The following is a 22717-nucleotide window of genomic DNA, read 5'->3' on the forward strand; positions in this document are numbered from 1 at the left end:
CTATTTGAGTTCTGAGGTCATCAGGCTTGGCAGCAAGCACCTTACCCATCTTTGTTGACCCTGTTTTGTTTTTGAGATAGTGTCTTACATAGTTGAAGCTGCCTCAGAATTTTCATGCAGCTGAAGATAACCTTCCATTTTCCTTCCTAGTTTTAGGATTATAGGCCTGCACCACCATACCCAGAAAGCAAGGTAAACTTTCTTACCAAACTTCATGCGTATATATTCGTAAGGGTCTTCTTGCCAGAGTTCCTCATCAGCATCTGTATAGCACATCAATGGAAAAATAACATCTTGGATAATGCCCTGCAATTTAAAAGTTAAGAAAGTAACAGTCTTCAGCTTTCAATTTTAACCTGTCCAATCTCCTTTAAGTAGCAAAACAAAATAAATATAAAATGATAGCAAACTCCATTAATTTATTTAATACATTTTACACCAACATCCAAGCTGTATATCCACTTATAACGATTACATACTAAGACACATGTATACATAGGTAGCACAGTTGTGCAGAGCCTGACCAGTACTACAGGGCCTAGGCGAAATCTCTAGCACCCCAAAACATGAAAAAAACAAGGGAAGTAAAGACAAGCAAATTCTAGAACTCTGGAAGTTAATAAATTATCAAAATAACAACATGATGAAAATAGGCCCCTGCTCAGTTCAAATCACATGACAAAAATATTAACTACAATCTAATGGTTAGAGCTTAGATATTAGTTGGAAGTTTGGGCTTTAGACTAAAATGTAGCTGGATATTCATAAAATACCTCTTATTACTTTACTTTATCAAAGTGTTCTCTTCTTTTTCTGCTGCACTATCCAAACAATCACCAGAACTAGACTAAGTTTCAAAACCCAAAATTATTTAACCTTGATTGCAATTAATGTATTTTATTACAACTGCTAACCAAAACAAACAAACAAACAAAAAAAGAAACACCAAAAAAAAATCAATCAACAAAACAAAAAAGCCATCCCGAGAGATAATTATTACTTGTATATGAGGCTTCAGGTTCTTCCAAGTAAGAGCATGGGAAACTCCTTGATTAATGTAATTTAATGTCTGCTGTAAAACTCGAGGAGCCATATATTGTTTCTCCTTGTACTGATATAACACTTTCAATAAAACCTTTAAAAAAAAGAAAAAGCACAATCAAAAACAAAATTCAGATAAATTTTATCCATTACAAGCTAATAAAAACACATCTATTACAAGCTAATATAAACACATGCCTATACATCGCCACAAAATAAAAAAACATACTCCTTTAAAAAAGACATTTAGAACTTGTGGAGAACTACATTTATTTCCAAGGCATTTAAAATAATAAATGGTATAGTGACATGGCTCTGCAGAAAGACTTGCCACCAAACCTGAATTATAACCTGGAACTCACTGGATTCTGGCAAGTTGTCCTCTGGCTTCCACATGCATGCAATGAAATGCACACTCATATACACATGTTCATGCAAAACAAGTATTTTAAATGCAATAAAATGATAAACCAAAGGAAGACTGTGTCAAACTCAACTCAAGGCAGTTTCTGCTTGGTGTTGTTGGCCATCAATTTCATTCTATCTCTGATATTTGTTCTTTGACTTACAAGTCTCACTGTGAGAACATAGTGCTCTGTCCCTGACTCTTTTAATTGGGATCTCCAGCTGTCATGAACAAGACTTCCTAAGTCAGTTTCTGCTGGATATCTTCAATTTGTTAATGTTTATCCCTCCTTTCCCTTTATCCACAATTAGGGAAATTTATTCATTCAAGACTAAAAACGGGCTGGGTGGTGGTGGTGCACACCTTTAATTCTAGCACTCCAGGACAGACAGAACTGTTACAGAGAAATTCTGTCTTGAAAAATTGAAATCTAAACAAATAAAACTACAAAAAACACCCAAACCCTGAAAATATGGCTATCATACATCACTTCCTGGAAGAGTACAAAATAATCAAACTCCTCAGGCCAAAAATGTTTAACAACTGCCAGAAGGTTCAAAAACAGTCTTCTAGAAGAAAAGAAGACAAAGATCAACTTTAAGCCAAACAAATCATGACAAACCTGTAAATCCCAACACTAATGAAATGAGGGAAAGGTTAGAATTTTCAAAAGCATTTTTAAAGTAGGGCTGGAGAGATGGCTCAGCGGTTAAGAGCATGACTGCACTTTCAGAGGACTGACGTTCAATTACCAGCACCCATAGGACAGCTCACAACTGTCTGTAACTCCAGCTCTAGGGCACCCTCACACATACATACATGCAGGCAAAACACCAAAGCACATAAAATATAATAAACTGAAAAGTAGGGCTGGAGTCAGGCTCAGTGCCACACCTCTGGTCTCGTACTCCAGAGACAGAACCAAGTGAATTTAAGCCAGCTTAGGCTACACAGAATAACTGCATTAAAAAAAAAAAAGAGGCTGTTGTTGTTGTTGGTGGTGCACCCTTTTATCTCAGCACTCAGCAGGCAAAGGCAGGCAGATCTCTTGGAGGCCAGACTAGTCTACAGAATAGTTCAGGACAATCAGGGCTATACAGAGAAATCTTGTCTTCAAAAATAAACAAAAAAATCTCACCAACCACCAACCAAATAAATGTGGGACAGGACAGACAACAGTGGTTAAAAGCACCATTTGCTCACACCCGAGCACTCACATATTGGCACACAACCAACTGTAACTCTAGTTCTAGGGGATCTGACACTCTCTTCAAGCTTCTAAGACAGTGGTTCTCAACTTTCCTAATGCTGGGACCCTGAAATTTTACCCAGGTTGTGGTGACCTCCAGGCATAAAATTATTTTCATTCCTACTTGTAACTATACTATAATTTTGCTACTATTATGGATTATAATCCAAATATCTGATATTCAAACCCTGTGAAAGGGTTGTTATAAATCCAAAGGGTTGCAACCCACAGGGTGAGAACTTATGCTGAGGGAACCAGGCATGTGCAAGTGGTGCACAGATGTATGCCCAACACCCATGAACATAAAATGAATCTTTAAAGTAACTCAAACGAAAGTACCACATCTCTATTTAAAGAAATGTTAAGACTTACTTGCTGGACACCAACAGCAAATGCCTTCAGAAAGACTTCAGCAAATTCATTATACTCCTTAGAAACATTTCCAGGGCTTCCATATCTGCATGAACATGAATGTGCACATTATTTCTTTATAATGCTTTACATCTATATTCATAATAGCAAAAGCTTGAAAAAAATAAATTTAAATTACTATGTATGGACAGGGGCATACCTTTCAAAAAGTCTTGCTAAAATATGTAAGGCCCACTTCTTACATTTCCACCAGGGTAATTCTGGTCTGTCATCTTCTTCAACTTGAAGTGTTTCCTATAAAGAGACATTTATTTAATAATATTGACAGACTATAATATAGGAAGAACTGTATCAGGTAAGAATAGACTCAATCATAAAAGTAAAGAACCTAAGCATTCAAAATTAAAGTAATGATAACATAATCATTAAAAGAATCAGCTGGGGGGACTGGAGAGATGGCATAGAGAATAAGAGCACTGGCTGTTCTTCCAGAGGTCCTGAGTTCAATTCCTGGCAACCACATGGTGGCTCACAACCATCTAAAATGAGATCTGATGCCCTCTTCTGGTGGGTAGGCATACACGCAGACAGAACACAGTATACATAATAAAAGAATGAGTTGGACTTAAGATATCCCTGACATTTTTAAGTTTCAAGTGAAACCCAGAACTGAAACATTCATACACTGCCACTGAGAACAATGCCAAATCAGGTGGAAGTCAATTTGGAAGGTACTACTACTAAAGTCAAACATGTATATCTACTCTCGGATCCAGCTTTATACTTTAGTATTTATTCAGGAATGAACACATGTGACAGAAAATACCCATTCATAAACCCTTTCAAGTGACTATAATACTCAAAGCACACCACTTGGGTATCCCCATAAACATGTACCACATCATAAGCTATGGCACTATGTAATACAAAAGGTATTACATGGCAGTAAAAATATACAAATCACAACCAAATATGAACAAATATCCTAAACATATTAAACAAAAGAAACTACAAACAAGATTACTTCTATTAGTTCAAAACAGACAAAATCTACTGTGTAAGAAATGAGAATAGGCTGGGCGGTAATAGTGCACGCCTTTCATCCCAGCCGGGACTACAAAAAGAAACCGTCTTGAACCCCTACCCCACAAAAAAAGAATGAGAGAACGGAAATGAGGTGGAAGTACGAGCATGAGATATACATACAAGCAGCTTATTTTTCTAGAAGTAATCCTTTGAGCACAAATGGAAACTGAAGAGCTGGCTATGGTGGTGCACACCCTTAATCCTGACACCTGGGAGGCAGAGGCAGATGTTGGAAGGGAAGGAGGTGGAAGGCAGTCAGTCTGATCTACAGAGTAAGTTCCAGAACAACCAGGACTACACAGAAAAACCCTATTGAGAGAGAACGAGAACACACATAGGAGAGAATGACCACATAAGAACTTACATTAGGTACATCCCTATTCACAACAGTCTTCAAAATTTCCACCCATTCTGTCAGGTTCTGTTGGTTTATCAGCTCCAGGGGTAGTGTATACTAAAAAACAAAAACAAAACAAAACAAAACAAAAAAAAAAAAAACACCAAAAATTAGTATTTTTAAAGTCCTAAGGGAATCCCATTTCCTTTTACTCTACAATACTTACCAAAGGTAGTTCACTCAATCCCCATTTCTACATTAGTACAGGGACGAATTTCCTTAGTGAACAATGGCATTTGCTAAGGGCATTCTTACTTTGCTCAACTTACTAGGAGCACATCTTGTTCTCATCTTGATGGAGAGTTACCACAGATTCCTAGTGAACATGTTTTTGTCAAGTTAAAGGAATTCCCGTGTAAAGATCCTAACACTTATTCCCCCCCTTCTCTATGTATGCTTACATGTATTCATTCATGTATTTATTTTTGCAGGGCTAGGGATCAAAGTTAAGGCCACAGGTATGCTAGGCAAACACTGTTATTTATCACTCTTATTTCCCCAGCTTTGTTCTCTTTTTAAAAAGGAGGAATTGCTTAATACATTTTAATGGATGCAAGCTGGACGGTGGAGGCACATGTCTTTGATCCCAGCACCCAGGAGGCAGAGGCAGGCGGATCACTGTGAGTTCAAGGCCAGCCTGGTCTACAGAGCAAGTTCCAGGACAGGCTACAAAGCTACACAGAGAAATCCTGTCTCAAAAAACAAAAACAAAAATTTAATGGATGCTTTACTAGGTATCTGGAAATATAAATTATGGAATTTAGGGTTTCTGTTAATATCGAGACAGGGTCTCATGATGTATTGCAGGTGACCTGAAAGTTCGTATGTGTTCCAGGAAAGCTCCAAAACTCTGGCAAACCTTCTGCCTTCTGCCACTTAAAGTGCTGGCATTACAGGTATGCACTACCATGCCTGGTCATCCAATTCAAGATTAGGACATCCACTTACATAACTCAGGTGGTACTAACTTTGGTATCAAGAAGTTTTACCAAGAATTAAACCCTGAATTCAATCCCAGCAGCATACAAACTGGGCATAGTTATACACAGTATGTTGGCCAGGATGATCTCAAAATCCCCAAGCTCAACAATTCTCCTGTGTGTACCAACATACCCCACTGCATACTTAAATGACTAAGAAAATTTCACTAATTTTAGCAGGGAGTGGTGATGTGTATTCATAATTCCAGTTATCAAGAGGCTGAGGCCAGTAGATCACTTGATCTCTTAAGTTCAAGACTATCTTGGGCTCCAGGGTTAAACCTCCATCTTGAGAACAGAAAATTAGTCATACTGGACAGCTATGAAAATTCTAACATTTACATTGTCAGATCTATGAGAATTACTAATACGCTTGTTTAGGCTTTTGACTTATAATACTGGCAACTTACCTTTTCCTAAGAGATAGCTCCTCACAATGTAACATAGGCTGGCTTCAAATGTGCTTCTACCTCCTGAATGTTGGTATCCAGGCATAATCAATTTCTTTTTATTTAATTTTTCTCTAAGACAAGGTCTTCTGATATGCTATCCAGACAAGACAATATACCATATAGCCCAGGCTAGCTTCAAACTCATGATTCTCCTGTCTCAGCACCCAGGAACAGGATTAGAGGCACACACCACCATAACCAGGTTAGACTGTCAAATATAATTATTAACACGAATGATAAAATTCTTCTTTAATGTGGTAAATGACAATCTGTGTTTATATATGTTCCTTAGAGGTAGGCACAATGGTACATGCATCTAATCCCAGCACTCAGGAAGCAGAGGGAGGAGGACTAAAGCATTTAAGGCCAGCCTGGGCTACATGAGAACCTGTTTCAGAAAGTAAAAAATTAGGCTGGAGTCAGGTAATGACCCTTGCATTTAAAAAGAACTAAAACAGCCGGGTGGTGGTGGCGCACGCCTTTAATCCCAGCATTCGAGAGGCAGAGCCAGGCGGATCTCTGTGAGTTCCAGGCCAGCCTGGCCTACCAAGTGAGTTCCAGGAAAGGCGCAAAGCTACACAGAAAAACCCTGTCTCAGAAAACAAAAACAAAAACCAAAAACAAACAAACAAAAAAAACTAAAAAAGAACTAAAACAAGCTCACAACCACTGTCATTATATATAAGCAGCACTAATTATACTATTATTTTTTTAAAAAGAAAAGGACATGAAGGTATGAGAGAATATGTTGGAGGGAATCAAGGAAAGTAGGAAGAGATATGATCAAGATACACTGTATACATGTATGTATGAATTTATAAAAAAAAAAATTAAATTAAGAACTAAAAACACCCTGTTAACAAAAAAAGTACCCCGAGCTTGCGAGATGGCTTAGTAGGTAAAGGTGGCTGCTGTCAAGCCTGAGTTCAATCCCAGATCATGAATAGTGGAAAAAGAGTCGACTCCCAAGTTGTCTTCTGACCCCCACAAGTATGCCATGGCATACACTAAGCCCCTCCCCCACACAAATAAATGTAATAAACATTAGAAAAAATAGTACCTGAACAAGAGCATAAAAGATCTTGAATATCTGCTTTTGGATGAGGACAGACTGGTCCGACTGATCAGAGAGCAGCTGGATAAAGCGGTCCTTCAGAACTGGCAGGAAGTGCTGCATTGCCGCCACCAATGGACTTCGCTCTTCGGGTTTCTTATACCTATGGGTAGGAATACAAACTAATTCTGTAAGAATGTACCTCCGTAACTGAAACATACACATATCTGCCTGCTTTCTTTCACAAGTACTATTTCTAACCAATCTGAGGACACTTAGGAAAAGAAAAGCCTGTTTAGGAAAACAAAAACCATGCCCAGTATCGGAAAGATACTTTAAAAGGTAAAGGCAGGTGCTCACTTCCAGAGTATACACAGTAAATGAAATGATGCAAGGACAAGCTGGCAAGCCTCCTGTTTAATGAGAGCAGACTTGTGAAGCATCCCATCATTCCATATTTAAGGGCAGGAGACAGGATAGGTTTTCTTAAAAGTTGGATTCCTGGGCTGAATGTGTTGGTTCACACTCTTAATCCCAGCAGTAGGAACCAGAGGTAAGCAGATATCGATCGGTGTTCTAGGCCAGTAGTGGCTACAAAATGAGACCCTGGGTTTTGTTGTTGTTGTTAGACCAAAAAAATCCCAGCTAGGCACAGTAGTACAATTCTGTAATCCCAGCATGAAAGGCCAAGGTAGAAGGATGTTACAGCTAACCTGGGCCACATCAAGAGACCTTGTCTTAACAGCAAAAAGACCTGGAATCATTTATCTTACAGAGTTTCATGATAACCAAAGTAAATTGTCAAGAATAGAAAGTACCAAGAAGACTGAAGAGATGACTCAGCCCGTAAAATGCTTGCTGTGTAAGCATAAGGACCTGACTTGATCACATTAAAGTCCAGGTACAAAGCTATAGAGATGGCTCATCAGTTAAGAGCACCTAATGCGTTTGCAGAGGACCAGGGTTCAATTCCCAACACCCAAATGGTGACTCAACTGCCTGTAACTCCAGTTCCAGGGGATCTGATGCCTTCTCCTGACCTCTGTGGGCTGCTGTACATATGGTGCACACACATAGACCCAGGCATACACATACCCATAAAAATTAAATAAAAAAATTCTAGGTGCAAAACATGCATTAGTCCAATTACTAGGGAAGTGTAGATAGGAAGATCACTGCATCTTTTCCAGCTAGTCAGTCCAGATGAGTTAGCTATCTCCTATCTTTATTAAAAACTAAGGTAGCAGGGACATAAAATAGATCAGCAGATAAGGGTGCTGTAATGACCTGAGTTCAATTTCTGGAACTCATGTGGAAAGAAAAATAACTTCTACAAGTTCTCCTATGACCTACACATGCATACTGGTATGCACATGCTTAAAAAATATATAAAACAAACAAACCACGCCATGGTGACACATGCCTTTAATCCAGCACTCAGGAGGCAGAGGCAGGGGTTTTCAAGAGGTGAGTTCAAGGCTAGCCTGGTCTACAGAGTGAGTTGCAGAACAGCCAGGGCTACACAGAGAAATCGTTGTCTTGAAAAACCTAAAAGGAAAAGGGGACTTGCTGTGCAGGCCTAACAACCAGAACCCATAGTGGGAGGAGGAAAGAACAGACTAGTGAAAGTTGTCCTCAGATAACCACAGGTGCCCCACCAATGTGCACATACATACCACACACACTTAAATCTTTTTAAAAGATTATCATGCTGTGGGATGTCTTTCTGTATGCTGTGAATATGTGATTGGTTGATAAATAAAGCCATTTGACCTATGGCAGGGCAGGATGAAGCCAGGCAGAGAAATCCAAAGGAGATAGTAAAAGAAGAAAGAACAGTATATACAATCTCTTTCTAAAACAGAAAAGGGCTAGTATAAATAAGATAGGATAAAAGGGTAGATTATTGAATCACGTTTAAAGAGCAACAACTTATTTGAAATGTTTCACATTGCTACGGATTTTAGTTTATTGATACAATTTTAAAATTAATTTTGTTATACTGTATGTATATTTCTATTCTTGTTTAAGGTATTATGTTTGAAATTGAAATATATAATTAAGAAACATGGGGCTGGAGAGATGGCTCAGGGGTTAAGAGCACCTACTGCTCTTCCAGAGGACTCGGGTTCAATTCCCAGCACCCACATGGTAGCTAACAACTGTCTATAATTCCAAAATCTGACACCCTCACACAGATGTACAAGCAGGCAAAATGCCAATGCACATAAAATAAAAATAAATTATTTTTTTTAAAAAAAGGAATACAGATTAATAGTCATCTAGGATAAACTTATAGGCATGTTAGTTAAGTTTTTTAGGTCAATAAAGGTATATTTCAACTACGTAGATAATCTTCAAACACTTCAAAGACTCACAGAATATGGCATTTAAAATGTTTGAAAAACTAGACTTTTCTGGATAGTGAGACATGTCTGTTCCTGGTAGCACCATTTACTTCAAAGAGAAAGATGGGCATCGAAGACACTCTATATGGAGTTTATCTTCTTCTTGGCACAAAATGGCCATTTGGACAAGAAACTGCTCTTGCCTGGACTACTTGACAGTATATTGTACAAACTGGACATGCAGGACCTATAGGAAGTTGACCACTGAACTTTGCAAGGCTCTTGAGATGGTCCTTCAGGTTCCTGCTTTGCAGAAGAAACTGCCAGACATTCTACAGGACATAGAGAAGCGACTAAGAAACTGTAGGCGTATAGTCTGAAGATGGATGCCCCTACGTTCCAGAGGAACTTTGGGTGACTGTCCAGGTAGGCGGTTGTCTCTGTTATTCAAGAGTTTTGGAAGTTGCTTACAATACTCTTCCTGTTTACTTAGGTAATATAATATCCTTCAGGGGGTCTTTGATGTAGTTAAAGACTTTAGACTCACAATTATAGAATAGATGATAGATATTTTAATTTTGCCAAATACAAATAGACTAGATATTGTAACTATAATTCTTGATTGATATCTGTTCTATATGTAATTTTCCTATGATAAAGCTAAAACCTTTTTTGATTAGACAGAAAAAGGGAAGTGCTGTTGGATGTCTTTCTGTACACTGTGAATATGTTGCTCTGTTTGATAAATACGGCTGTTTGACCTATGGCAAATCAGGTTATAGCTAGGCAGGAAACTGAAGAGACAGGAAGAAAAAAGGCAGAAAGGAGAGACAAGAGCCTGCCACCCAAGGAACAGCATACCAGCAGACCAGTAAGCCACAAAACATGTGGCAAAATAGACTAATAGAAACGGGCTAATTTAAGATATAAGAGCTAGCTAGCAAGAGGCCTGCCATAGCCCATGCAATTGGTAATTAATACAAGCCCCTGTGTGTTTACTTGGGTCTGAGTGTCTGTGGGACCGGAGACCGGAGAAATCCTCTGACTACATTCTCATACTTCTAAGTCAATAAAACAGTAATAATTTATGAAAGAAATTCCTATGATGAGGGCTGGCAACATGGCTCAGCGTATGGTAAGAGACTGTGCTGCACTTAAATTTGAATTCCCAGCATCCACACACAAAAAAGTAAGCACCAGCCACAGCCATACAAATGTAACCAAATTTACATGAAGGAGGAATACTGGAGCTTTATGGTTTTTCAGCCAAGCTCTAGGTTGAGTGTTTCATGGGAATAAGACAATAGTGATAGAGCAAAACGCCAGACTTCCTCATCTGGCCTCTGTGTACTCCCATTAGTGGTGTGTACCCTGCACCCGTGGGCCAAATACCTCATACTGAGGTACTCGAATACGCCAATTGACACTCACACACCTACACAAAGAAAGAAAACCATGTGAACTCCCCAGTTGAACTACATAAACTACAGACAAAAGTCCCTAACAATGAAGGTAAAACTACATTATGTACTTCCCTCCTTCCATCTTTATAGCCCAGTTGCTCACCTACAAGAACTGAAAACTTACATGGTAGGATTTCTTTCCTCTTACCTCACTAACCACAATGAATATTAGACTGGGAATTGGTTAGCAGTAGCTAATCTAAGCTAGTGGCAATTAAAGTAATTTACTGTATAAAATGCATTTATTACACTGTGAGACCCAAAAGCTTCTTAAAGTGTGATATTAATAAAAAGCTCACACCAGGCAGAGGCAGGTAGATTTCTGTGGTAAGTTAATTAACTATATTTAAAAAAAAAAAAAAAAAAAAAAAAAAAACCCTAGTATTACTAGTACAACTCTCCAGTGATGTACTAAACTAATGAACCACACTCACAGGAATCCATTAAGTTCAATTCTTTTGACTTTAAAATAAATAAATAAATAAATAAATTTTTTGTTTTTTGAAACAGGGTTTCTCTGTGTAGTCATTGCTGTCCTTGAATTCAGAGATCCTGTCTCTGCTTCCCAAGTGCTGAGATTAAAGGTGCGGACCACCACACCTGGCTTAAATAAAAAGCCAGTGGTTTGTCAATCCAAAATTCCTACCTTGCCAAGCAACAAAACAATTCAGCTGATAGAGTGTTTGTCTAACATACACAAGAACCCAACTTCGGATACAAACTAAGTGTGGCAATATTCAAAACTTGAGAAGTAACTTAAGTCACTCTTTACTATGTAAGAAATGCAAGGTCAGCTCTGTTGCAATTTACTAGACCAAAGTACTACCGTAACATGTCATCAGAAGTTACTCTAGCTCCTAACATTTCAAGACAGGTTAGCTGGACCCCTAAAATCTCCCCAGGGGCTACCTGTGCCATTAGGTGTTCCCCCTATTACCAGTTCATGCTTCTGGCTCTCTACCCTTTTTCTCCTTTGACACTATTATTCAGTAAGGTGTCATCTAACTTCCTCATCAAATGCTCCCTTTGATCTCCTCCTACAAACAAGCATTTCCTGAAAATATATAGTGCTGAAGGCCATTCAAGTCCAATTTTTTTCATGAATTTTCTTAGAACTTCTTCAAGCCACAGATCTCTTGTAAATACCTTGGTACTCTATAAACACTGCTTGAAAATAAACTGAAATTCCAATATTGTAGTAGCCTCCTCTATATACCATTTAAAATCCCTCACATTCTTTCCTGCTAAGGTTGTAAGAGAGACTCAAACCCTCTTAATGACATTGCCAACTTATTGTTATTGTCTCTGGCTTTAGTCACTCACTTACCAGAACTACAACTGGCACTCTGATAGAAGTTGGAGCGACAGCTGGAACATTCCTTAGCAGGAAGATGGGTAGCTGGTGGGGACACAAGAAAACACCAGTACCAAGGGTGTAAATGGTGTGTTTCACGCCTACTCGGAACAGCACAGTTCTTTGAAATGGGATCCCAAAAGGGTGTCAGAGGCTGCCTAAAAGCCCCAGAACCTGAGGGCTCACAGTGGTATCTATCTAGCTCTTAGGAATGGAGGTCAAGTCACGAATATCATATTAAATTCTTCTTTATAATTTTTCCACACCACACTTTCACATGCCTACCAATTTCACTGCTTTGACTACATGCTTGAATAAAAACCCTTCCTTTGGCTTACTACTCTTTTAAGCCTTTTTTGAAAATTTATGTGTATGAGTGTATTACCTGCATATTGCATGTTCTGTGCACCGTTTACATACCTGGTGCTGCCAGAGGCCAAGAAGAGGACTTTGGATTTCCTGGGATTGTAGTTATAGATGGTTGTAAGCCACCATGTAGATGCTGGGAATCAAACTCAGAGCTAAGGCAATTCTTTAGTCTAAAATCTTCCTAACCTATGAGAATTACTTGTATCAACTATAATTCATTCAAATATTCAGGAAACTAAGTAGGCTAATGTGAACTTCTCAGAATACATTGACTTTAAAAGATCAAGAGCTGGCCATGGAGGCACACATTTATAATCCTAGCTCTTGGCAGGGCAAATACACAAGGATCAGGATCTCACTGAATAAAGTGCTCTATTGCTCAATGCACTCCAATCATCTTCAGACAAGCGCACACTCACAAATCTAAAGGCCTGCTGTCGGTACCTACCGAGGAGCCCCAATTTTAGAGACAATTTGTGAATAAGAGTCAATGATTGTAACAAAACATTGAGGTCAGTGGGCGGGACAGTTTCTCAGTGGCACTGACAGAAAAAAATCTTATAGATTAGAATAAATGCCCTGAGCCTGTGGAGGGCTGAGCAGAGTGGGTGTCCTTGCATTGAGACAGAAATCTAAGGTTTTGGCACCTGTATGGTAGAGGAAGTGATACCCCCAGCTTATCTTCTGGACTCCATTTGTACACTGGGCCACTTGAACACACATATGCACACATTTAAAATAAGTAAGTATAATAAATTCAGAATAAGATTCCTACTTCAACAGGAAAATACTAAATTAACATATAATTCACTAATTTTCTTATACTGAAAACAATTTTTCATGATCAAATTTTCACAATTACTCCCACTCCTCAAAAACTTTGCTGGAATTAGGAGGAACACTTACTCATAATTTTTCACAAGCTGATAAAGGCAAAGAAGAATTCCCAGCCAACAAGCACTGTTATCAGACTGAAGGTAAAATCCAATCTTGTCCACAATGGCAGTCCAGCGGCTTGGGTAGTCGTGTTTGATGATATGATGAATGCATGTAGTAAGCTGTACCCTGAAAGTCAAAACTTAACAGTGAAGAAGAAACCTCATCTAAGCAACATCTTCATAACTTAAAAAAATAAATGGGTTGGTTGTTTCAACAAAGCTTAATTTCAAATAATCCATCAGGTATTTGGATGCACATAAAAAGCAGATAATGCAATACAACTCCCTCTGCAACAACTACCTCTTCCAGCAAATTTAAAAGAAACCCAGCCAGGCAGTGGTGGAGAAAGCTTTTAATACCAGTACTCAGGAGGCAAAGGCAAATGGATCTCTGTGAGCTTGAGGAAGCCTGGGCTACAGAGCTAGTTCCAGGACAACCAAGGCAACACAAAGAAACACTGTTTGGAAAAACAAAACAAGGAGTTAAAAGGAACCCAATAGCCATCCAAGCCTGATTGCACACACATATAATCCCAGCAAGTGGGAGGTAGAGGCAGAAGGATCATCTATCTATTTGAGGTCAGTGTGAGGTACACAAGACCTAGTTTCAAAAAGCCTTTTTAGTTTTCATTGCAGAAAAGTATCAAGTACGCCAGACGGTGGTGGCACACACCTTTAATCCCAGCACTCGAGAGGCAGAGCCAGGGGGGATCTCTGAGTTCGAGGCCAGCCTGGTCTACTGAGTGAGTTCCAGGACAGGCACCAAAAGTACACAGAGAAACCCTGTCCCCCAAAATAAACAAATAAATAAATAAAGTGTCAAGTACACAAAGTCAAAAAACAGTTGTTCATACTCACTTCTCAGGACAAGTTTAGAGTTCAAGGCTAGTCTGGACTACTAGGTTACCAGACCTACTAAAAGATCCTTTTCAAAAGTTCAAAGATGATATAGTCAGCATAGTACTTGCTGTGCAAGTCATTAGGACCTGAGTTTGATCCTCTAAAACCAATGGATAAACTCAGGTGCAGCACTGCACACCTGTATAATACTAAGCTAGAAAGACAGAAGGATCCCTGGATCTTGCTGGCTAGCCAGCCAGGTCAAATCAATCCTATCTTACAAATCTCAAAAAGTAGGTAGGCAACAATTAAGACAGCCAGCATCAATTGCCAAGTCCTATAAAATATGAGCGTTGGCTAGTCAAGAACACTGTTAATCTAAGCACTTGGGAGGCAGGTGGATCTCTCTGAGCTCCAGGCCAGTCTGATATAGCATGTTCCAGACCAGACAGGGTAGTAATATGGGCACTTGACTCCCATGAGCAGGCCTTATTTCAATGTCTACTCTGCAGAGAAATTGGAGTAAAATCATTCCTACAGACTGCAAAACAGCATTCTGCAATTTTTCCTCCCCTCTAGCTTTTTTAATCTTTTTTTCTTTCTCAGTGTAGGAATAAATGTTCAGACACCATGTTTGTTACACAAGTCTCCTACTACTGAGCTATACCCTCAGTACTTGTCTTTTCTGAGAATGGACTTTCTGTTGGTGCAAACTAACCATTATCCCACCTCTGCCTCTGAAATGCTAATTGTAGCCATGTACCACTATGTCAAGCTCTACCATATTTTTTTATTCTTTTGTCTGATCACACTATGTTCCATAAGTTTTATATAAAAGATTTAAGTTTTGGCCTTATAAACATAATATTCAATGGCAATACAAGGATTCTAAGTGCATTCTATGATACCATAGGCTATAATTTTGTGCTATAAAAATGGCAGGGTGGGTGCTTTTAATTCTAGCACTTAGTATGCAGAGGTAGGTGGCTCGCTGTGAATTCAAGGCCACCCTAGTCGACAAAGTAAGACTCTGTCTCCAAAAAAAAAGGTTCTGAAAAAAGACAATTTTAAATAGATACACAGAAAACATATCTGTAACAATGGATAAATTTCAATAAACATACCTGATAAGCTCAGGTGAGTGGATAATGGCTTCTACAATGTTTTCTCGAATGCAATGCCGGTCTTCTTCTGGAATTGTGTATGGGGAGATGTCCCCTGGTGTGACTTCCCGATCAGGCCAATACTGTGTTATCATATTTTTCAAATAAATAACACCTAAAATACAGACCAGTCATAAAGTAATGTTTACTGAAAAACAGTGAGAATACCTCTTGGAGTATCAATATTAGAAAGGGATTCTTTGGTAAGCAAATAGCCAATTATTTCAAGTCAATACATTTAACATTCAGTTACAGACATTAGCCACAAAATTATTAAACAGAAAGCCCAAGAGAACCCAGCAAATAGACACAGTATACCAAAATCAATTTCTAAATAAAACCCCCAACCACTAAACTATACAAATACAGTTCCAAAGGCGGTGCATGGTGGTGCAGGCGTTTAATCCCAGTACTCAGGGAGGCAGAGACAGGTAGATCTAAGTTTGAGGTTAGCATGTTCCAGGACATCTAGGGATTACACAGAGAAACCCTGTCTTGAAAAACCAAAAATACAGTTCCGACAACTGACTACATGAATGTGATAAAATGTTTTATCACAGGAAAAACCGTAGTACAAAAGGTTCTCAATATCTAAATCCTGTACTTCTATTACACAGCACTTCAAATTCATATTATTTTATGAGAAAATTTGCTGTGCTCAATGGATGGAACTAGAAAATATCCTGAGTGAGGTAACCCAAACCCAGAAAAACAAACATGGTATGTACTCACTCATAAGTGGATTCTAGACATGAAGCAAAGAATAATCAGACTGCAACCCACAGAACCAGGGAGGCTAGATGGCAGGGGGGACCCAAGGACGACTGTGGCTTATAATAAGTTTTGGTTTTGCCCAATCACTGGGTAAGCCTCAGTGAAACATTTCACTATTAGGATAAGAATTTATACTGTATCAAGTTGATAATAGAAAAATAAATAAATAAATACAGTGAATGAATGAATAAATGAAAAAAATTGCTGTGCTCAAAAATCATAGATTCCGATCTGTTGCAGCCACCACACTGCTACCTTTGCACATTGCTATCTGAGAGTTAACAAGCTGATGAGGCAGTGTGATGTAGATCACTTAGACAGCTTTTTACTCAGCCATCTGGAGAATGTGGATTATAAATGTGTAACATGAAACTGACTCCTGAATTCTGTAGACTAGTTTTTTTATTGTTAAATTCAACCTGAAGTCCTACATCCATTTAAACAAAGGTAACCGAATCTTAAGAATTTAATAAATACTTAATCTTAATGTATTAAAAAAGACAGACAGACACACACACACACACACAAAACCATACCTACAATGAAGATACGGGGTTGACATATTCCAGATTAATACTACTATACAATTAGCTTCATCCCCCCACAAACACAGCAAAAACAAAATTAGGACCTGACAGTTCTTACTATGTCTGAGTATTTCTTTCCATTATAACAAATACAAGAATCAAGTGTATACTTACTTGACTTGTTAGCATGAAAGCTTTTCATTTTGAGTAAACATAAACTGAAAACTACAGTGTAAATATATCAGGATTCAGTCTACCCTAAATGTACTAGTATAAAACCAAAATGAACTTATCATTCAAAGCCTAGCAGATGAAAGTACCACAGGCCATGCAATAGAATTTCAATTAGCCTAAGAATGTCACTTTAAAATGAATGATTACATTTTACAATTATATTAAGTTTATGGGTGGTTAGCTAGTTGGCCTGTCTATTCATCTGTCTATTGAAGTGGCGGGGATACACGTGCTCTAACAATGAAGTGCATCAGTCCCAATTCCACAGTTTAACTGGTTCCATTTTATATCTACTAAATAATTTAATTTTCCAATATCCAAAATCAAGACTACACTGTGTTAAGAGCCAACCTTCTTATATGTTAAACACTTTCATTCTAGTAAAAATTTGGGAATTAAAGGCTTCATAACCTTCATTTGAGCTGGAGTTATAGGCAATTGTGGTAATAATAAAACTAAAATCATTAAAAGAACACAGGAAGGCTAATCTTCCAGAGGACCCAGTTCAATTACCAGCACCCACATGGTGGCTCACAAGCATGTTAACTCCTGTTCAGTCGGACGTGATGCCCTTACTGGCCTCCACAGACACACACAGGAAAAACATTCACACAACACATGGAAGGAAGGAAGGGAGGGAGGGATTTAGTTAGTTAGTTAGTTATGAGCACTGGGTATTCTTCCAGAGTACCCGGGTTTGACTATCAGCACCCACAAAGGCAGCTCACAACTGTAAGTCCACGTCCAGATCTGACACCCTCTGCTGACCTGAGGCGAATGGATGCACACAGTGCACAGACATACATGTGTGGAACATCCAACACAAAATATGAAAATAAATAAATCCCAAATTTTCCTTTAAATCCTACCAAATATCAAGAAACTTGCTGTTGCTATACACACCAGAAGTAAATGGATGCCAAGGGAAGGAAATTACTGAAGGGTCAACCCACAATACTTCTATTTCATTAACATACCTTTCAATCAATATCTTTTGTTTGTACATTCAAGAAATAATTCAAGAAACTCACCTGCCTGTCTCACAGGTAAATCCAGTTGTTCTGACATAGTAATCTGGAGCAGTGTTGAAACAAAATTCAAAGACTTGTGTGCCTACAAACAAGCAAACAAAACCAAGAGTGTAAATTTCTGTAGATGAACATACTTTTTATTTAGAGCCGGTCTCACTAGAAAGCCCAGGTAAGCCTTGAACTCACCATCCTCCTTCCTCAGCCTTCTCAGTGACGGAATTACTAGGGTCTGTCAGAGGCTTAATATCCATTTCTGCTATTTTATATAAGTATAATGTTTATATAAACTGACTCCCTGGAATGACTGTATTCTGCTGGGTACAGTGGCTCATACCTTTAATCTCAGCTCTCAAAGAAGCACTCAGAAAATGGAGACATTAAAAATCAGGAGTTTGACCTCATAACCATTCCCTACCCAATTCCAGAGGATCACACATCCTCTTCTAGTCTCAAAGGACACTGTACACATATGGTGCACTCATATACATAAAATAAAACAATTAAAAAATAAAAATTGGAGCTAGGTAGATCTCTGTGAGTTCAAGGCCAGCCTGGTCTACAGGTCAAGTTCCAGGACAGTCAGGGCAGTTTAACAGAGAAAGCCTGTCTCAAAAGAAAACAATACAAAAATATGAACCATAATGAGGTTAAGTATTAAGTCACCCAGTAAGAGGAACAAGACCAGGCCACTGTAGCCACCTTCCTTTCATCAAATAACAATATTATGTACATTCTTCCAAAATAGGAAGGTCTGTTTTAGAAATTAATTAAGAGACCAAAAGCCCACTTTAGAGTTATCATTACGGTGCCACTGACAGAAATAAATACATATATATGTATATGTGTATACATATGTGCATACACACACACCCTTACTACATTTGACAGATGACTGTCTTTTTAAATTGTTTTGCCTACATGTATGCCCTGTGCCCTCAGAGGCCAGATGAGAGCACGCAATTCCCTGGAAGAGCAAGCAGTCAGTGCTCTTCATCACTGAGCCATCTCTACAGCCTGTTTTTAAAATTTTTGTTTATAATTTTTAAATGTTAGTTTATAGCTTTGGTTTAGCCTAAAGACTAAGTTCTTATCTCACAGCCTAAGTATTCAGATTCAAATTCTAAATAGTATTCTTGGTAATAAATGTTATGAGGGTTGGAGAGATGGCTCAGCAGTTACGAGCACTGGCTGCTCTTCCAGAGGACCCAGATTTGACTCCTAATATCCACATGGCAGCTCACACCTATCTTTAACTCTTGTTCCAGGAGATCTGACTCCCTCACATAAACATCTATGCAGGCAGAATACCAATGTACATAAAATAATAATAAATTAGTAAATTAGAAAAAGGGAAATGTTACGAGCCCAGCGGCAGTGGTACACACTTTAATCCGGCACTCTTATGCAGGCAGAACACTCATACACATATAAAAGAAACTTAACAAGAACTATTTTTTAAAAGATTTATTTTACAGGGTGGTGGGGGCGCACGCCTTTAATCCCAGCAAAGGCCAGGCGGGTCTCTGTGAGTTCAAGGCCAGCCTGGTCTACAGAATGAGATCCAGGACAGGCACCAAAACTACACAGAGAAAACCTGTCTCATAAAAACAAAGAGAAACTATAACACCTAAGTCTGTATATAAATATACATATATAGTTTAAACCAAATTCTCTTATCTGGGCTCCTTCCAAGAGCTAAAGACCATCCAACAAAAACCCAACATCAGGCCTGAGAACCCTACTACCTTACTACCCCCAATAGGGTTTCTCTTTGTAGCCCTAGCTGTCCTGAAAGGCTCTGTAAACCTTGAACTCAGAGACCCGCCTTTCTTTGCCTCCCTAGTGCTGGTATTAAAGGTGTGTGCACCACACCAGGCCAGACTCCCAGAACATTACACAAGCTATTGTTGTTGCCCTTGGTGGTCCCCCAGAGGTAGTGGTAAGTCCCTGTTATGAAGACACAGGGACCCAGAAGCCCTTGAGCTGGAACTGACATGAAAGTCTCCTCCCTGAGGACCACCTTTCATGGTACAAAAAGAAACCATGCAAACTTCCAAAGGACCAATAGTCTTACCAGTTATGATGCCTATGAACTATGACCAGCATGGTATGATAACCCTAAGGATACAATAATGGCACACATACCTTGGTAGTAATTTAAGATCTTCTCCACAGAAGGAAAATCATGCCTGGTACCGTAAACCTAGCCAACTACCCAAGGCTAGTAAAGTCATGGATCTTGGAGAAGAATCTACAACCACACCGCTTTACTAAACCAGCATAATCCCTAACTACACTCTAAATATTTGTCTTTATATCCACAAATTAAGTGTCTTCATCTTTCAAAGAAACTGGTCTACAAAGTGAGTTCCAGGACAGCCAGAGAAACCCTGCCTTGAAAAACCAAAATAAATGAATGAATGAATAAAATAAATAGATAAATAAATCTCTTTACAACAGATGAAGACCAAAACAGAGAAACCATTTCCTTGAAAAATCAAAATTGCCAGGCGGTGGTGGTGCACATCTTTAATCCCAGCACAGAGGGAGGCAGAGGCAGGCGGATCTCTATGAGTTCGAGGCTAGCTTGGTCTACAGAGCAAGATCCAGGACAGGCACCAAAACTACACAGAGAAACCCTGTCTCAAAAAACCAAAAACTCAAAAAAACCAAAACAAAACAAAACAAAAACCACACCAAAATAAATAAATAAACAAATCTCTTTACAACAGATGGAGACAATTACAGAAAATCACAACCAACCAAAATGTAGAATTGTGGAGCCCAGACCCAATGGATACATCTATAAAACAAATCCCATACCTAAGGTTCAGAGATCATTGTGGAAGAGAGGTTGGAAAGTTGGAAAGAGTGTAACAGCCAGAAGATTGAGTTTTGCTACTACTCAATTGTGTCTCACAGGAGTTTCAGAAGCCACACCCATAAAATCTCACCAACACAACTGCCTAAAGAAAACTGAACAAGGACAACAGCAAAAACCCAAGAAGTCTCAACCCTACACAAAGAACTACAGGCAACTAAGGAATGCTGAGAGCGGGAGAAAGTCTTTTCCAGGGAAGAGCAAACTAACTGGTTATCCAACAACCAAAATGGTCAGTCTTGAAAACATACATACAAGTAACATTAAACAGACTGAGTAGATTGTATTCATGTATTTAGGAATGTGTGTGTGTGTGTGTGTGTGTGTGTGTGTGTGTGTGTGTGTAACAGCAATTAATGAAAAAAAAAAACAAGAGAGCCATGAATTAGTTTGAAAGAGAGCACAAGTAAGGATATATGGGAGTTTGGGGTGAGAAAGAAAGGGAAAATGATATACTTGGATCTCAAATAAATAAAAGAAATAATTAAAAAGAAAAACAAAACAAAAATTAGATAATTAGATTAGACTTGTACTTTTCTGGGCAGCTGAGAGGCAGAAGGATGAGCTCAAGGTTATCCTTAAATACCTAACAACTTTGAGGTCAGCCTGTGCTAAATGAGACCCTGTCTCTCAAAAAAATAATAATAATAATAAAAATAAAAATATAATATATATATATGCATCATAGTAGTGAAAGTAACTGCTTGAGGCAATCATCCCTGGACTCAATAGTTTGAAACACAAAATAAAGTAAAGTCCGTTTACTTTCTTAAAGCAGCCTGGATTGCAGACTAAAATCTACCACTGCACCCAAAATGTTATTTGTCACATAATAAGCACTCAAAATTCCCATCTAAATACTTGCTAAATATTGTCTACTGTAAGCTAATACTCGTGTTAACTCCCACAAATTGTCTTCTATGTCCACACATATGCATCTACACACATATATACAGATACATAACATATATACTACATCAAAATGATTTTTCCTAATTAAAAAGAAACTATACTCCTAGATAAATACACATCAATTAATCTCCAAAATATAGCATTCAAGTGAAGTTATATATAACAAATTTATTTATCTTTTAAAAAATTTTTTTACGTTCATTGGTGTTTTGCCCACACGTATGTCTGTGTGAGGGTATCAGATCTCCTGGAACAGACATATGACAGACAGGTGTGAGCTGCCATGTGGGTTCTGGGAACTGAACCCAGGTCCTCTGGAAGAACTCAGTGCTTGTAACCTCTGAGCCATCGCCCCAGCCCCCATCTTATTCATTTATTTATGGACAGATTTTTTTTTTTTTTTTTTTTTTTTTTTTTTGGTTTTTCAAGACAGGGTTTCTCTGTGTAGCTTTGTGCCTTTCCTGGGACTCACTTGGTAGCCCAGGCTGGCCTCAAACTCACAGAGATCCGCCTGGCTCTGCCTCCCGAGTGCTGGGATTAAAGGCGTGCGCCACCAACGCCCGGCTATTTATGGACAGAATTTTACTTTTTATTTTTTAGGCCAGGCTGACCAGGAACACTGCAATTTATTAAAATCCTCCTTTATCAGCCTCTCAGTCTAGAATACTTTTTTTTTTAAAGTATTCTAGACTGGAGAGATAGCCCAATGGTTAAGAACACTGGCTGCTCTTCCAGAGGATTTCAGGGTTCAACCCCACCACTACATTGTAGCTCACAACCATTTATAATTCTAGTTCTAGAGGATATAATGCCTTCTTCTGGCCTCCAAGGATATTAGGAACACAT

The 22717-nt window shown here is 38.6% G+C and overlaps 1 protein-coding gene across 3 annotated transcripts in view; it reads right to left on the bottom strand.

Annotated features, from left to right (window-relative positions):
- Nucleotides 1-22717, bottom strand: part of Ipo7 (importin 7) — a 42236-nt gene that overhangs the window by 14578 nt on the left and 4941 nt on the right. For 2 of the 3 annotated variants that reach the window (XM_028894625.2, XM_028894624.2), the window contains exons 2-10: nucleotides 18079-18160; nucleotides 15474-15627; nucleotides 13478-13636; nucleotides 7044-7200; nucleotides 4519-4608; nucleotides 3268-3362; nucleotides 3069-3153; nucleotides 1001-1135; nucleotides 207-306 (exon numbers count right to left, since the gene is read on the bottom strand). In XM_028894625.2, the coding sequence (XP_028750458.1) occupies nucleotides 207-306; nucleotides 1001-1135; nucleotides 3069-3153; nucleotides 3268-3362; nucleotides 4519-4608; nucleotides 7044-7200; nucleotides 13478-13636; nucleotides 15474-15627; nucleotides 18079-18160 (1057 nt within the window). Of the gene's footprint in view, nucleotides 1-206; nucleotides 307-1000; nucleotides 1136-3068; nucleotides 3154-3267; nucleotides 3363-4518; nucleotides 4609-7043; nucleotides 7201-12175; nucleotides 12233-13477; nucleotides 13637-15473; nucleotides 15628-18078; nucleotides 18161-22717 lie in introns of those variants that run through there. The other variant, XM_037211571.1, reaches the window with a different exon arrangement.

This window comes from Peromyscus leucopus, chromosome 1 (assembly GCF_004664715.2).
Source record: "Peromyscus leucopus breed LL Stock chromosome 1, UCI_PerLeu_2.1, whole genome shotgun sequence".
Taxonomy (NCBI): Eukaryota; Metazoa; Chordata; class Mammalia; order Rodentia; family Cricetidae; genus Peromyscus; species Peromyscus leucopus.